This window comes from Mastomys coucha, unplaced genomic scaffold (assembly GCF_008632895.1).
Source record: "Mastomys coucha isolate ucsf_1 unplaced genomic scaffold, UCSF_Mcou_1 pScaffold4, whole genome shotgun sequence".
Classification (NCBI taxonomy): domain Eukaryota; kingdom Metazoa; phylum Chordata; class Mammalia; order Rodentia; family Muridae; genus Mastomys; species Mastomys coucha.
The window spans coordinates 12,187,412-12,204,147 of NW_022196910.1; the positions used below are offsets into that span (position 1 = coordinate 12,187,412).

At 43.0% G+C, this 16,736-nt stretch overlaps 1 protein-coding gene across 1 annotated transcript in view; it reads right to left on the reverse strand.

Annotated features, from left to right (window-relative positions):
* The window catches only part of Polr3b (RNA polymerase III subunit B), a 99,240-nt gene that overhangs the window by 35,457 nt on the left and 47,047 nt on the right, over positions 1–16,736 (reverse strand). Inside the window, exons 16-19 of the mRNA XM_031350230.1 lie at positions 14,493–14,646; positions 10,928–11,002; positions 10,290–10,388; positions 7,482–7,609 (exon numbers count right to left, since the gene is read on the reverse strand). Coding sequence (XP_031206090.1) covers positions 7,482–7,609; positions 10,290–10,388; positions 10,928–11,002; positions 14,493–14,646 — 456 coding nt within the window. The remainder of the gene's footprint in view (positions 1–7,481; positions 7,610–10,289; positions 10,389–10,927; positions 11,003–14,492; positions 14,647–16,736) is intronic.

Consider the following 16,736-nt stretch of genomic DNA (forward strand, 5'->3'; position numbering starts at 1 on the left):
AGCCTGGCTAGGGTGAGGAGGGAGGGCACAGCCTGGCTAGGGTGAGGAGGGAGGACACAGCCTGGCTATGGTGAGCTCTTTCCTCCTTAGCAAATAAGCCTTCTCCTCTGACAGTCCTTAGAAGGGTGTGTTATTGTGTTATTGTTAACTGCAAGTGAAATCTGAACTTTAACCCTACAATGGAATTTATGGCCTTTCCACCCTTTGGGCTCATGGACACTCAGTTGACCCTAAAACAGACTTTAAACTAGGAGACAGAGACCTATCCTATACGATCTCATGGGGCTACTGAGTCCCCTTAATGTCTGAGCATTCTGGGGTTAGCATGGGGCGAGGGGGCATTTTGCTTGTTTTACTCATGGGCCTCTATGGTGGCACACACACATTCTCATCAGCCCTAGGTGCCACTCTGTGGAGCTAAGCCAAAGTGTGAATGGATACACAAACTCTGTATTTTATTTCCTCTAGCTCCTGTTTGTTTGTGTTACTGGCTCATCTGCGTTTCATCCCCAGCACTATCCTGACTGCTACCTCCCCTGCCTGCCCTGACCTCCCTCCCCAAAAAATCAATAGCAATCTTAAATCAGGACTGAAACCAACTATTTGAGCAGGAAAAAAAATTGCTACTCTTGACAATCAACCACCAAAGGCAATGACAAGAGCCGTGCAGAAGGCACACAGCAGAGAGAGGAGCTCATTATGGTTGCTCAGGAAATGTTATGTGAAGGGAAGAACCTGTGCTCCTTACCAGAGCATGCATGCATCTGTGCTTAAATCTTCACAAAACTTACCAAAAGTCAGCTGAAAAACAATAGTCAAATTGAACCTCACAGACCTTTTGTTGAGTTTGCACTAGGAGGGGCAATTTATGTCATTTCAGTGACAACGAACAGAGCAGACAGGATACCTGATGGTGGCCACTCACTACTTTAGCCTAAGACTGCTGCTGGGGTCATGACACAGCTCACGAGCAATACGTTTTATGTCTCTCTATGAAACCATGTAAAGTTTACGTTGTGACTTCAGCTCCAACTGTGCAGTGGATGCAGCTTGAGCTGGGGGTTCAGGCAATGTCCCACCAGGCTGCCAAGACGTGTCCTCTGAAACTGAGACACGCATTATCATGCCGTAGGGAAACATAAATGGCTGTCTCTCTCAACAATAGCCATGGAGCCCGATCCTGCTATAAACTGGGCTCTTGAGGCCAGACTGTAACTCTCAAGCATCACTCTGACCACTAGTGGAGGAGCAGCAAAATCATTTAGCACATCTGGGGTTATGACTCATTGGAAACTTTTCTTTAAAAACAAAAAAACCCTTGTGTTCTATACTTGTATACATTGTTTTTAGAAGCACAATGGATGTATATATGAAAACACTACATATAAACTAAGATTTCTATACCCCAAAATCTTACAATGCCACCGAGTTGCCATAATTTTTTTCTAAAAATGATGAATGATTATTAAATAGCTAAAGAAATCAAATCAAAAGGCTTGCCTATATAAGCTCATGTTCAGACTCAAATGTCCTTACTGCTGTTTTAGTTTCCTTAAAGAGCAAACCAGGCTGCGGCTCAACAGCAGTGCTTGCCCAGCATGCACACGGCACACCACAAAAGACACTGAGGGAAATGACACATGCGGATAACACAAAGACACCTAGGAGCTGTGGTCTGTGTCCATTGCCCCATTTTGCTGTAACCATTGTCTCTAGTAATTTCCTTTGATAACTACCACGACATGCCTTTTCTTACTAAGCCACATTTTCTTAATAACTTTAAGTCATCAGGGGCATAGTAAAGTATACAAATGTAAATTAAAATAGGGAAAAGGTGCTTTAATATAAGGTGAGATGAAAATATTCTAAACATGTATTAAAGTAGTATTTATGGGAAAATGGAGTTGTGTCCATTTAAGTTTTCTTTCATTCTTTGCCCTCAACCTCAATCACTACCAAATACAATAAAGGGTGATAGTAATGGTATGCTTAGCTAGCAGACTCTGCCAAAGAATTGGCTAGAAGGGCTACAGCTTCCTCTATCTCCACCAGTAATGCCTAAGACTTCTGCTGATCTGCACCCTGACAAGCAGGACCCCAGCCTTTAAGTTCATTGTTCTAGGGCATGTGTGGAACACCAAGGTGGTTTTACTTTATACTGATGAGACAACTGTACTGTTGAACAGTCTAACAGGCATGCTGGTCATTCTGTATACTCTGTGGAGTGTCTCACTTTGGGATTTCTTTGCTCATCTTATAACTGGGTTGTCTTATTACCAGATTTCTTTATATAAACTAGGTATCTATGTGGAAGGAGACTCCTCCCACTCTGTGACCTGCATTTTCATACCCCCAGATGTCTTTCAAGAGAAAAAAATTAATTTTGAGAAATTCAACTTATATCCTTTTTCTTTTTATAGTTTATACCCTCTGTATCATATGTTAGAAAGCCTTTTAGCTCTTATGGTTAGGACTACAATTCATTATGTGGTTTTTTGTTGTTTTTTTTTTTTTTATGGTATCAAGTGGGAATTGACATTCACTTTTTTACACATAGATATACAAAATAAAATGTTTAGTTGAGAATTCACCTTTCCCCATAAACTCTTATATCAGTTTCATTAAAAATCATTTGCCAGATGGAGAGATGGCTCAGCAGTTAAGAGCACTTGCTGTTCTTTCAGAAGACCTAAGTTCAGTTCTGAGGACCTACACCAGGCAGTTCACAACTACCAGTAACTCTAGCTCCGAGGCTCTGTCCCCTCTGACTTCTGAGGGCACCAGCACTCACATGCATACAGTCTCCTTCTCCCCACAGAAGATACATATTTAAAAAATTCTTTAAAAAGCCAAACATTAGTTATGAAGATAACTTAGTCTTTCAAGATAAGGAATAATGATTGTAAAGAAATTCAGACCACAGCTGGGTGGGTTGGCGCACACCTTTGATCCTGATGCCTGGGAGGCAGAGGCAGGCAGATCTCCATGAGTTTGAGGCCAGCCAGCCTGCATACTGAGACCCTGTCTCAACAAAGACGGGCAGGGGGGAGGGGCCATGGGGGGCAGAGAGAGAGAGAGAGAGAAAGAGAGAGAGAGAGAGAGAGAGAGAGAGAAAGAGAAAGAGAGAGAGAGAGAATCAACTGCCTATAAAGGAACACATCTTTTTCTCTACTGCTAATTCTGTTCCATTCACTCATGTATCCATCCTTGAATCAATATCACATTTTCTTTATTGTTGTAGTTTTATAATAAATCAGAATCAGGTTGTATTATTTCTCTAGCTTACTCCTCTTTAGTGTAAAACTCTTATTCCTTGTGTGTGTGTGCATGTACATGTGCATAATATGTGTAGTTATACATGCATATGTGTGTATGGAGACCAGAGATTGATGCTGGATTTTGTTTATTGGTTTTGAGACAAAATGTCACTATATAACCCTGACTAGCCTACAAGTCACAGAGATCCATCTGGCTCTTCCTTCCAAGCGCTGGAATTAAAGACCTGTGCCACCTAACCCAGCTCCAGACTAGAGAGACACTCACTCATTCACCCATTCATCCAGTTATTCATTCCTTCAGAAACATTTACTAAGTATTTATAATACTAGCTGCTAAGTTGCTAGGTACAAGGATACAACACTAAAGAAAGTTCCTATCTTCAATGAGTTTATAATCTTTAATGTAGCAGAGGAGCTAGCCTGATTACAGTCTACAAAAGTTCAGGAAATGTGGGCAAGAAGTGAGTTCTTAGTAGAGAAGAACTTCAGTAAGTCTTACAAAACAGAGTCCATACCATGGTATAAGCTACTCAACCACTCTGGAATTCAGCTTTCTTGCCAGAAAGAAAAGTACAAGGCTTACAGGATTGTTATCATGCTTAAAGAAACAAATGCATGTAAAACTTGGGCTGGAGGTGGGGGTGGGGGTAACAGGTCAGCAGTAGAGCATGTTTTTGGCATGAATGAAGCCCTGGGGTTAATGCCCAGCAACACCCCTTCCTCTGTGGGTACTCAGGAAGTGGCGGCAGTCACAACGACTAGCATCAACAACACTGGCAGTCAGGTGTCACCCTGCAGTGCTGTAGCCCACAGACTAATCCACAGAAGCTGAACGCATAGTAACTTCTTCATCCACCAGAGTGACTACTAGCAAGGCGGGGTTTGAAGCTCAGGGAGACTTCAGATAAGACTGAAGCATTTCAGTCTCAGGAACTATCATACAGACTTACACCTACAACAGCTACAGTAATTAAAACAAACAAACAAACAAAACTGAAATAATAGATTAAAAAAATTTTCATGAAGAATTGGCTAAGTCTCCCCCCCCACACTTTTAAAAATTCCTAAACAAAGAATATATCTGCAAAACAAACCGTAGGCCTAGACTTAACAAAACTTTATGGGGATTCTTGAACATTACGTGCTTTAAATATCTCAATTCCAGGACATCCTACTCCAGTTTAAACACAGGAAGAAAACAGTCAGCTTAGAAACAGACTCTGGTAAAGACAAAGCCAGAAGCTGTCCCAGCTCCTAAGATGTTTTCTTTTTCAAATCTCAGCAATCTGGAGCTGAAGGGGGGAGAGCTGGAGGAGGTCCGTGATGCATATTCATTAACTTGCTGATAGCAACTGAGTGATCCTTTAAAGAGGAGAAGTGTTCCTCTAGAAGACAGCCAGCTAGTAAAACGACAGGATGTGAGTGAGGCTCTGAGCTCAGCCTTGCCAGTGCACACTGCAGCTCCAGCACACAGCTGGTGCTCGTGGCCTGGAGACTGACCGGTGCCAGCCGTCTACCTGACTTACTACTCTGAGCTACGTCATCACAGCACATGCAGAAGTGAGAGATGCCGCGGGGGACTTGAACTTCATTCATAATTAAAGTGTCTGTGATTTGAGAAGCACCTTTGCAGGCAGCTTGTTGGATGAGCTCTCTGATGTGTGAGGCGAGGTTCTGTGGTCTACACTGGTTCTTTGTGGCAACAGAAAAGGAGCTGTTTGGCTCTGAGGGAGATAAGGAAGGGGTTGGTATCAGAGGTTGACGCAGCACCTCTTCCAGGTTGGCTGGGATATTTACAGCTGCTTCCTTCACTTTCTGCATGGACTAACAGACAAACAACAAGTAAACTATGACTTTGGAAAATCCACACAGACTCTGAGATTAAGAGTCTCAGCAATACATGAGGCTCTTTAAAGTGGCTTTTAGTTCCCAGCTGCCAGGACTCAGTGAACTCAAAGGATCCAGAGCAGTCCTCCTCCAAGGGCAGGGCTTGCCTCAGACCTGGGTCTTTGCTCTGGCATCTCTCACTGGCCTTTTCCCTGCTTCTTTCACACAGATCTTGCCTGGTACTCCTGCAGCTATTTTAGTGTCCAAAGGGAAACTCGCCCACGCCATGTGCCAACTTTAAATGACTTCTCTACTCTTTCCTTCCTAGTCAGGTGTGCTTTATAATAACAAACAGTAACAAAGGCTTTTTTTTATGACTTAAGATATTCAGTGGCTTTTGTCTTGCAAGCGTCAGCAGTAACGTTAGAGGATTGTATCCAAGGAGCTAAATGTGCAGGACCCAGGGTCAGAGCAGCTGAATACACCAACCTCAGAAAACACAGACAATGAATTGCAAATGACACTCACAACAAAACGAGGAAAAAAACCTTCACACAGAAGACTACAAAAGAACTCTACAGACACTGAATTGGCTTTCTGTGCACACTGATCCTGCTTAACTGTGTGTGGTAACTAACCCAACTGGCTTCAGACATGTGGGGCCACAAAATAAAGGTTGGGTTTTTATTTTTATTTTTTGGGGGGGGTGGGAAGGGTTGAGATAAAAATATTTTTTTCTTCCTTTAACTCTACTGTTTATTTTTAAAACAGCTTCACACGCTGGAGATGGACAGCGATTCTGTTTGTATTTTCAAACAAAATGAGTGGCATTAGTCATGCAGTGATTGGCCTTGTTAATTCTGCTGAAGGCTGCACACAAAAGGTGCATTGTTTCAGTGGGGATTCACATCATCAAACAAAATGGTTTGGTAAACCCAAAAGAAGTGATAGCCCTTTCATGGCACATGGGGTGCACTACTGTATATTTCAACTTGTTAGCAAGTCAGGAGCACAGGCGGGACACCGGCCCACACAGCCGAGGATGAATAGCAAGCCAAATTGATGAAGCTGCTGCTCAGCTTTTCCCACTGGGAATTACTCCTGACTGTCCAGGCGTCTGCCATGCAGGTAAACGGTGGCAGGAAAACATGCTTTCTGCCTCTCCACAGCCAGCCACAGGGCACGAGAGGCTCAGGAAGGCACATCTATCTGTACTTCCTGCCTGTAGCAAGGCAGCAGGATCTCTTAGTGGCCAGCTGCAGCCGGAACAGGGACAGAGGCTGAGCGTGGCAATGCAGACCCTTCCCCTCTACTCTTCACAGTGCTTGAAAATGCAGCTCCTGTAGCCCTTGAGGTTAGAAATGACATGTCTTATGGGGAATGAACATTCATTAAGCTCACTAGGATATGAACAATATTTTCTTTCTTTCTTTCTTTCTTTTCTTTTGGTTTTTCGAGACAGGCTTTCTCTGTATATCCCTGGCTGTCCTGAACACTTTGTAGACCAGGCTGGCCTCGAATTCAGAAATCCGCCTGCCTCTGCCACCCAAGTGCTGGGATTTAAAGGCGTGCGCCACCACCGCCCGGCATGAACAATATTTTCAACAAGTCTGTAAGTAAAACTTGTTTATGGAGTGGATTCCTTGACTCAGCTTCATGCATCGCACATAGCCTATTTTTTCTACCACATCGCTATATCTTCTTACCACAGAGATATACAAAGCATCGAGACTCCTGTGAGATGCTAGTTACTATTTCCTCTTTGAAAGCAGTTCCGCCTATACTTGGGCTCTCTCCCCTCTCCCCTCCCTCTCTCTGTCTCTCTGTCTCTCTGTCTCTCTCTCTCTCCTCTCTCTCTCTCCTCTCTCTCTCCCCTCTCCCCCACCCTCTCTGTCTCTCTCTGTCTCTCTCTCTCTTTCTCTTCCCAGATCCCAGCTACTGGTCTAATCTGGTGGACTCTCCCACTGCACTGACACTTGGTAAACAGAGAACTTTGTCTGATGTCTGTTTCCAGGCTCCTTCCCCCTACATCTGACTGCCAGGTCTTGCTCAGTGGATGTATGATGTTCAGATATATGATGTATGGATATACCAGAAGGGAAAAAATGGATTTGGAAACTGGTTTTAGGAGACTCAAGAGCACCTGCAAGAACAGGTCGGGTTCATGACTGTCACAAAGACAACTTAGGCACACAGGTTCCTGACGGTCATGCAGACAACCTAGGTGTTGAGATCTGTGAATTTTCGGAGTTCCTTTTAGCTTAGCAACCCCCAGGTGTCAGGAGCATCTGAATTGCCCAAACACACAGTAGTGAGAATAAAGATTAAAGTCTTTCTCCGTGCATTTTAGAAGCAGGTTTAACAAGGCAATCTTACCCATGGCTTGCTTGCCCATAGCACACTGGTAGGTGTTTCTTGGAGACTGGTTGTGATGAGGGTATGGGATCAGGCCAGCGCAAACACCAAGCAGAGTGAAGGGTTCAATCTCCAAGTGGGTGGTGTCTCTGGAAAGTTAATGAAGATCTATGCAGCTTAGATAGCAAGTGCCAAGTCAATATATATAATATATAAAAATACTATTTCCTAGGTCCTCATGGGATTTATATAAGCTTTGATACTAGCGAAACTAGTAAAAGAAAAACATGCTGAAATAAAGCATGAAAGAGCTTGAACGGTTTTGTGATAAAAATCAGTGATAGAAATAAGAGAGAAGGGAGACAGCATAGACATGTTTATATAAAAGCAAAGCACTGTCATCATATAGTCTACCAGTGATGTAACAAACACAGAAGCATGGTGTCAGTAACGTCCCCACAGGCAAGCAGTCTGCCTTCCCTCTGTCAACGAGAAGTATCACGTGTGGGAAAGGAACAGAGCCCTCTGACAATGAGTAGGTAAGACCTATGCAGAGCACAGTCACAAGCTGACGATGGCCACCGAGGAGTTCAAACATGAGGCTTCTGAGGAGATGAGTTTTAGATTTTACCCAATTTTAAGGGGTTTAAAATTTAAAACTCGCTGGGCAGTGGTGGCGCACGCCTTTAATCCCAGCACTTGGGAGGCAGAGGCAGGCAGATTTCTAAGTTCCAGGCCAGCCTGGTCTACAGAGTGAGTTCCAGGACAGCCAGGGCTACACAGAGAAACCCTGTCTCGAAAAACCAAAAACAAACAAACAAACAAACAAAAAACAAAAAACAAAAAACAAAAAACCCCCCAAAACCAAAAAAGACAGGATTTCACTTTGTAGCTCTGGCTATCCTAGAACTCACTATGTTAATAGGCTCACCTCGATTAGCCTGCCTCTGTCTCCTGAGTTCTGGGTGGGCCACCACCCTTGACATTATACCTGGTTTTACTTGGTGCTGGGGGGTTTATGGGGTGCTTTGTGTATAGTAGGCAAACACTCTTCCGACTGGGTTACATCCCCAGTTTAAGTTCACTTTTTAATTTTATGGACATCTACATTTAAAAACACATCTTGACTATGAATAAAATAATAGAATTGTCATATTCTAAAAGAAAATGAATTTGATCAATACAATATCTTGGTGACTGGGAAAACCTCAGCTTTATAGCAAACTACTGCAGGAAGACACACGGTATGCAAGTAAATCAGTAAAACCTAGATTTTTATTCTATGGCAGTAAGCACTAGCAATAAATTGGGGGGAAGTCGGTTGGTGGTGGCACACGCCTTTAATCCCAGCACTTGGGAGGCAGAGGCGGGCGGATTTCTGAGTTCGAGGCCACTTACTACAGAGTGAGTTCCAGGACAGCCAGGGCTACACAGAGAAACCCTGTCTCGAAAAACGAAAAAACAAAAAACAAACAAACAAACAAAAAAGTGGGGGGAAGAAATATGGGTGTTTGTTTTAAAAACAGCTATTCAGGCTCCCAACAAAGAAAGTGATACCCCAGTGCAGGTCAGAGGGAGAAACAGGAGCCATTCAGAGTTCTAGGAGTTTGAAGAGAGTCTGGTATGGCTGTCCCAGTAGGTTATGGAGGGTGAATGCAGAGGGTGCAGGAAATCAAGTGTAAGTGAATGTTAGGAGCCCAGTGATATCTGTAAGGGCTTCTGAGAGCCATGGACAGCAGCCAGGGGACAAGCAATGGCAGCAGCCTGGACTGAGTGGAAGATGGAGGTGGTGAAAGCTCAGCCCTGGGTACATCACGAGGCAGGTAAGAGTAATCAGAGCTACAGGCAGAAAGGACATAGCTGTCACTTCCAAGTGAACTGCAGGCTGGACATGCCACACACCTTTAATCTCAGTGCTTGGGAGACACACACACACATAAGCTCTGTATGAGGCTAGTCTGGGCTACATACTAAGTTCTAGATCAGTAAGGGCTACATAATAAGACCCTATCCTTAAAAAAAAGTCCTTTAATAGTAAATAGTTCTTTAATAGTTCTTGAAATGTGGAATAAATAGAAAAGTAGTTTGAGAAGCTCACTATCTGAAGGGGTAAAAATTCTGGCTAAAAAACATTATTAAATTATAATACAAATATATATTTCATCTGGTAGCAGAAAGAAAAAAATCACTTGTTTGTGATTGAAGATATAAATAGTTATCAAGTATGATTATTAAACTCCCTTTTAAAAATATAACTGCACAAGTTCCAGTTTCGGGCAAGTGGTACATTAATGACATGCATCACAGAGCAAGCTGTGCAGATGTCCTCTAATGTCTCCCAAACTGAACGCAGATGCTTCTAAAGTACCACTGTGGTAGAAGAAATATTTTGAACACAGTGGCATCTCGAGTTTACACTGCACATATGTACTGAGATATTTTACACCACACTATGTGTGAATCCTCCTCTACCAATGAGATTTCAGATGTCCACTGACAAACTCCTATCTTGGAGAGACAAACATATTTTATGCATCCTGAGTCATTAGTTCAATTTTACAGTAGTTGGGTATCAATACCAGAGAGACGATTCCCTTTTAAATGTATACACTGAGTACCACATGGTTAGAGAAATAGTTAAATCTAAAGATAACTTGCTAGGGGTTTGGGGACACTTCACTGGGACAAATGATGGGGTGATTCCTTACAGAACAGCATCCTCACAGGAGCACCCCCACTCTCCCAGAAGATCTGAATGAGACAGTGAAAGAGACAGCACTAAAGTCCACGGACAAATGGACTTTAGTTGTGGTTGTGAATCTTACTTACTTGTTAATTGTATGTTCGTAGAGCGCAATGTTACAGTCATTTTCTTCATTCACATCTAAGTATTCAACTAGACTCTCATGTAAGAAATCTTCAAAATTCCTGGGAAAATATTGGTAAAAGAGACAGGAAGGCAACTTGACTGCAGCACTATTTGGACAATGGAGGACCCTGGTTTTCATTGTTCCCCGATCCCATTCTCTCCTAGAGAGCATCAATACACTGAGATGTCTGAACACATTGTTCATGGCTCACAAGCTGCTAAGATAAAAGCACGAAAGGGTGATTTTTGCCAACCTGGGCCCCACGTGTAAAAATAGTGACTTTAGAGATTGTGGTATGAAGGATCAGTGTCCACGTTAACAGTATGTCTAGAGGGGCTTTTCTTGGTGCGAGTGCCTAGGAACAGTAATTTCACCAAGGCTCTATGATCCTCAGGACTAGAGTTGGTGAGCACTTCATCACATGCAGGCACTCACATGGGGAATGATTTTTAAGTGGTTGCTGGTAAACTTGGTACGGAATAGACTAGAGATTAAAATGCACTTTCTAAACAGTACACGTCTAAGAACGCTACAGCTGACTAAAGCATGTAAGTACATATTTAAAGACATGAATAATTTCTACCTTTGGTCACTTACCTGTAGCCTTGAGCCAACTCTTCCATATGCTTATTTGTGACTGCTGGCTTTTGTTTCTTGACAATTATATAAGGCCTAGAAAGGGAGAAGAATAACTTATAGAAGAATGATGTCAGCCAGTTCTACCTGCCACCACGGAATGAGAGAAGGGAGCTCTGGGTTGCTTGACGACACATAGTAGTTTTTTCTGTATGAACACGTAGGGTCTTTTTCTCTCCACCACCCCTCTCTGACACACACGGAACCCTATATTTATGTGAGTATATATATATATATATAATATATATGTATATTATATATATATATATACTACACAGAATTTCCTCCAATTATCCTAAGAATCATTTGGATTTTAAATAAAAAAGCAAGACCGAGATCACAGTCAATAGTCTGCACAGAGCACAAAGCCTTCACGCCGTATTTTGTACACTGTGTACCTATTATCCAGAAGCACCCTTCCTTCCCTGGTGGGAATGCGTGGTCTATAGCAGTCTCCCTTTACCCATGCTGCAGGTTTTTTGTTCTTTGGTGATTTTGGTTCCTTGGGGCCAATTGTGGTCTAAAAAGTTTTAGATTATGGATGTGTCTGGGCGTGGTGGTAAAACCCTGTTCCACGCTACTCCATTCTACCTGGGAGAGGTCTCCTTTTTCCTTAGGGTATCCACACTACACAGCACTGACAGGATGCCTGCCTGCTGTTCACTTAGTAGCAGTCTCAGTTTTCTGATTAGAAGAACGGCACATTCGAGACCGAGTACAATTGGTGGTTTTAGGCATCCACTGGGGACCCTGGCACATATCCCACTCACAGGAGAACTGCTATAAAACCTATGGGGATGGCAGGCAAAGACCTGTCACTGAGGACAGGAAACAGCGGTGGAAATGAGGTGTTGGGGTGGTTTCATACGTGACTCACATCACGTCACGAGATAGACTAACAGGTGACTTTCCCTTTGCTGTACGCTTATAGAGAACTGAACACAGCTTCCTTTCCTTACCAGTGACTGATGGGGGTGAGCTGGAGGGAGCACTCTGGCAGATTAACCTGTAACTGTCAGTGGTGACTTGCTTCTGAGAGCTTTGCCACCACAAGGAAATAGCCACAAAAAGAATGGCACGCAGCATGGAAATGTCAAGGGCTGTTGCTATTTGGATAAGCAGCTCTTACAGAGGGGAGCGAGAAGCCAGCAGACACTCGTGTCTATCCTGGAGCCCAAATAACGATGTGAAGACTAATGAGCACTTTGAAACTGGCAAGAAGAGGAGCTAAACACTCACAAAAGGGACATGAGCTGTTGACAGGAGCTGAGAGAGCTCTTCAAGGAAGTCAGCAGGACCCTAAGTCCTGCTTTTGGTGAGGAAACAGAGCTCAGCCCACTGCAGCCGAACCTCGGCAGCTCAGACCACTCAGACCAGGATGAGCTTCCATCCAGGTTACGGCTCCCAATCAAGAGTAGGAACCAGACAGAGAAGGCGCTTTGTGCAATACATTTCATTCCAACCAGCTCTCTGGTCTGCTAATGTAAATTTACTTCTAAAAAACAAGTACCTTTTTAAAAATTGTTTTTCCCTTTAATCTTAAACATTCAAAACCAAACCAAAAAGCATATTATAAAGAAAATATTCGAAGTTTTTATGTATACATATAATCCAGGCTCACAGAAATTCTGACTGCATAGACTAAAAAGTAACTATAAACAACCACTCTGGTAAACTATTCAGTAATCTTGTGCTTGTTTTAGAAAGACTTAACACCTTAAGAAGCTGATTCTTTCAGTTAGGGATTCATATGTCTGTCCTCTCTTGCTACCTTCCCAGCCCAACAACAACAACAACAAAATCCTTGAATCCAAATCTCCCACAGAAGCTCTGATCATAAACTGTCCAGCAACTGTAAAGAGGCCTAAGAAATTAACAGTCCAGTAACAAAGCATCAACAAAGGCACATCTACTCGGGCGAACAGAACATCTGGCCATCAGGGAATCAGAAGTAATGACTCAGGCTCCTGCCTTAAGCTCATCAATGCCTTATTTAAAAAATATGTGACAAGCTCTTCTAAATCACACCATATTCTCAAGTGAAAAATTATTTTTAATGAATTACTCCTAAGCTTTACATTTCACTCATATTTTCCTTAGGTAATTTAGAAGAAACAATCCAAGCAACCTGAGCCTGACATTTTTCCTGACACATTTTCACATGGAAGTTCTAAAATCATAATTCTGATAAATTTCTCATTAGTCATACAAACATTATAAACTACAGGAAAGAACATGTTTTAGTATATGGATAAAGTAAAATGAAACCATTCTGAACAGGAATAGCTTACAATATGCCACTGCTTTTCCTGCCCCCAGAAGGCCATGCTGTCTCACCCTACATCCTTCCTCTACTTAAGACAGGATCTCACCAGAGACCAGGAATTCACAGAGACCCACTACCTGCCTCTGCCTGATAACGCTAGGATTAAGGCCAGCACGCCTGGCCTGGGCTATTTGTTAGCAGCTCTACATAAGCACTTACCGCAACCTACTTGTTATTTCTTAGCAGAGTCCTAGGGAGGCAATACCACTTACAATTCATAGCCAAGGAAAACAAACTTCAGAAACTTAGGAATACTCAGACTCACGCAGTCACTAAGTGGCCAGTGAGGACTCAAACGTGGGTGTCTTATTTTCAGCGACATCATAAGAGAAATCAGTTCTGACCAAGTTAAGAAAAAAATTACTTCACTAGAAACATTAAGAATCTACCAGAAGGCTGATTATGCTAGGCTTCTGTCTCTGAGTGTAACAGAATAATATCATTAGGGATGGCTCCATTGACTTCTTTCTTATTTATTTATTTATTGCCAGTCCTGTTTGGTTCTATCCTATGTCTCTGAACTATTCAGCCTCTGGTTCCTGGCCCTCAAGGTACTATCACGGGTAAGCTCCCTCTCGTGGCATGGGTGTCAAGCTGGACCAGTCATCAGAGAGGCTATCCAGAAACTGATGGAAACAGATGCAGAGAGACCGACAGCCAAACATCAGGCTGAGCTCAGGGAATCCTATGGAAGAAGGGGAGGAAGGATTGGAGGAAGCAGAGGGGTCAGGATGCCAAGACTTTAAAGCTGGGCAGATTATAGAGGTAGGACATGGTTGGTGGAGTCAGTGACATTTAAAGACCACCAGGAAAAGCCCAACTCTACTGTGCCCTAGCTCTGGGCATTCAGCTCAGCCTCACAGACCACCGATTTCCTCATGAAAATGAAGATAACTCAGATGATGATCTCACACACATAGCATACCCAGTAAAACAAGACAGCAATTCGCATCTATTCCTAGCACAGCTGGCTGACACTAGTCATGGTTTCTGCCTCTCCTGACAGACTGAACTCTCTGAAAACAGAAAATATCTCCCATTGGTTTCCAAACCTCCCATTTTTCTCTAAGTTGTGGGACAACTGAATTAAATTTATCTTAAGAACAAAAAAAAAAGGCTAAAGCAAGCTTCAAAACTAGAGGCAAGGCCATTTCTTCCAAGGTGCACATAAAGAATCTCCAGTTCTCTACAGCAACACACCTGCACAAGCGCCCGCCGTCAGAGGAAATATAAACACACCGATCTGTAAGGTTTGTGGAAATAGAAACAAATTCATTGATATATCCTGCTCTTCGCATCAGCCGGAATGTGCTGACCAGCTTTTTATGGTCTCGAATGACACCCAGGATGTTACCTAAAGAGAAGAGACAGGTGAGTCAGACACAAAAAATAATCTGCCTTAAATTTTCCATCCAATAATAACACTGAGAAGCAAGGAGTAGTGATTTAAAACAGTTATTAACATTAGAACTCATCCACAGGCTCTAGGAAGCAGCACAAGAGTATGCTCAAAGATGGGTCTGAAGGTCTTAAAGCCTGTGGCCATCACACTGGACACTGACTGAGGAATTCCCCAAGTGTTCCCCTGACTGTTCCCAACTGTCAGCATGGTGATGGGGGAAATGAGCATCACCCTGGAACAGGCAGGTGTGAAGCCTGGCCTATGAATTCCAGGGGTGTCCTGTAGAGGTAGAGTGCTGAGAACTCTGCCTTGGACCTGCCATGAAACCAAGAGGCCAGGTTTTACCTTCCAGGGTTACCACCAGGATTCAGAGAGGCACAGGAAGGCATGCAGACTAAGAGGCAGCCCCCATCAACCCCTTGGGAAACACTGAGAAGGCAGGCAGCCGACTGCTTTGCTGAGGTCTTGACCCTTCCTCCAGAGCCTGTAGTATTATAAAGGGCTAGAACTCTCTGAATGGGAGGAAAGGGATGGGCAGAGATGAGCACATCGGACAGGACACAGCTACCAAGTTAAAAGGAGAAGGATGGACACACTGCCGCCAGACTCTGGGGGCTTTGAAGAGAGCAGAGTATACATGAAGGAAGAAATGGACATGAACCAAAGCAGTAGAACATCTCCTTTGCCATAGCCGCTGAGCTCTAAGTGACTGAAAGGTTTGATAGTATGAAGTGAGTTGATTTGATCGTTTCTGCGGAACTGTGTGCATATTTAACTAGCCACTAAGAACTACACAGAGCTTATCCTACTATGGATATGTTAGCAGCTGCAAATAGATGGAAAGCAGCAGATGGACCTCAGTGGTGTTCTATGCCCTCAGAATCTTGGTGTGGTGGTTTGAATACGCCTGGCCCATGGGAAGTGGCACTATTTGGAGGTGTGGTTGTGTTGGGGGAAGTGTGCCACTGTAAGGTGGAGCTCTGAGATCTTAATTTTATGTATGCTCAGGTCTGACCAGTGTGATAGAGCCTCCTCCTGGCTGCCTGCAGAAGACAGTTTTCTCCTGGCTGTCTTCGGATCAAGATACAGAACTCTCGGCTCCTATAGCATCATGTCTGCCTGGACACCGCCAAGCTTCCTGCAATGATAATGGACTGAACCTTTGAAACTGTAAGCCAGCCCCAATTTAATGTGTTCCTTTCTAAGAGTTGCTATGTTTATGCTGTTCCTTCACAGAAATGAAACCCACTGAAACCAATAAAACTAAGACATTTGGGTACCATAGCCAGAAGATCAAACGTTTCTGTTATCACCTTTCCTCCTTTAAACTAAGGTGTGCTGGACATAGCTTCCTGGTTAGGGATGCGACCTTGTGTCCTCTCTCGTCTCAGCCCTGAGAGCCCATCTGGCTTGGACCTGTGGAAGCTATCTGCAACTGACAACCACCCGTAAAGAAAATTACTTTCTCCAGTGGAGACTCGCTGGGCATACTAACCACTTTAAGGGTGGCCCCATCGCCAGCAGTAGATGGCGAAGAGAAAAAGAACTCAGAGGTATTTTTGGAGTTTGTTTGGTTCTGTTTTTTTGTTTTTGTCTCATAATGCTTTGTTTGAACTTTTTTTTCCTTATCATACTAGTCTTTTGCTTTTTAACAGGTTTTGATGCTGTCGCACTCACACATGTGTGTACTGTTTCTTCTGTTCCTTCTTTGTTTTTGTTTTATTCTAGTTTGGGTTTTTGTTTTATTTTGTTTTGCCTATTTTGTTTTCTAAAGAGATAGAAAAAGAAGTCATAGAATTGTAAGACAAGGAGGTGGGAAGACCTGGGAGGAAATAAGGAAGGGGAACCCATAATCAGAGTATTTTGCATGAAATGTATTTATTTTCAATAAAAACAAATAAAAAAATAAGTCAAGGTCTACCTAGGGCCAGAATTAAAGTATGTTTATGCTTTAAATAAAAAAAATAATGTATTGTCGATTTCCAAAAATTAGCTTTGGACTGTGGTTCTCAGCCTTCCTAATGCTGCAAACCCTTTAATAC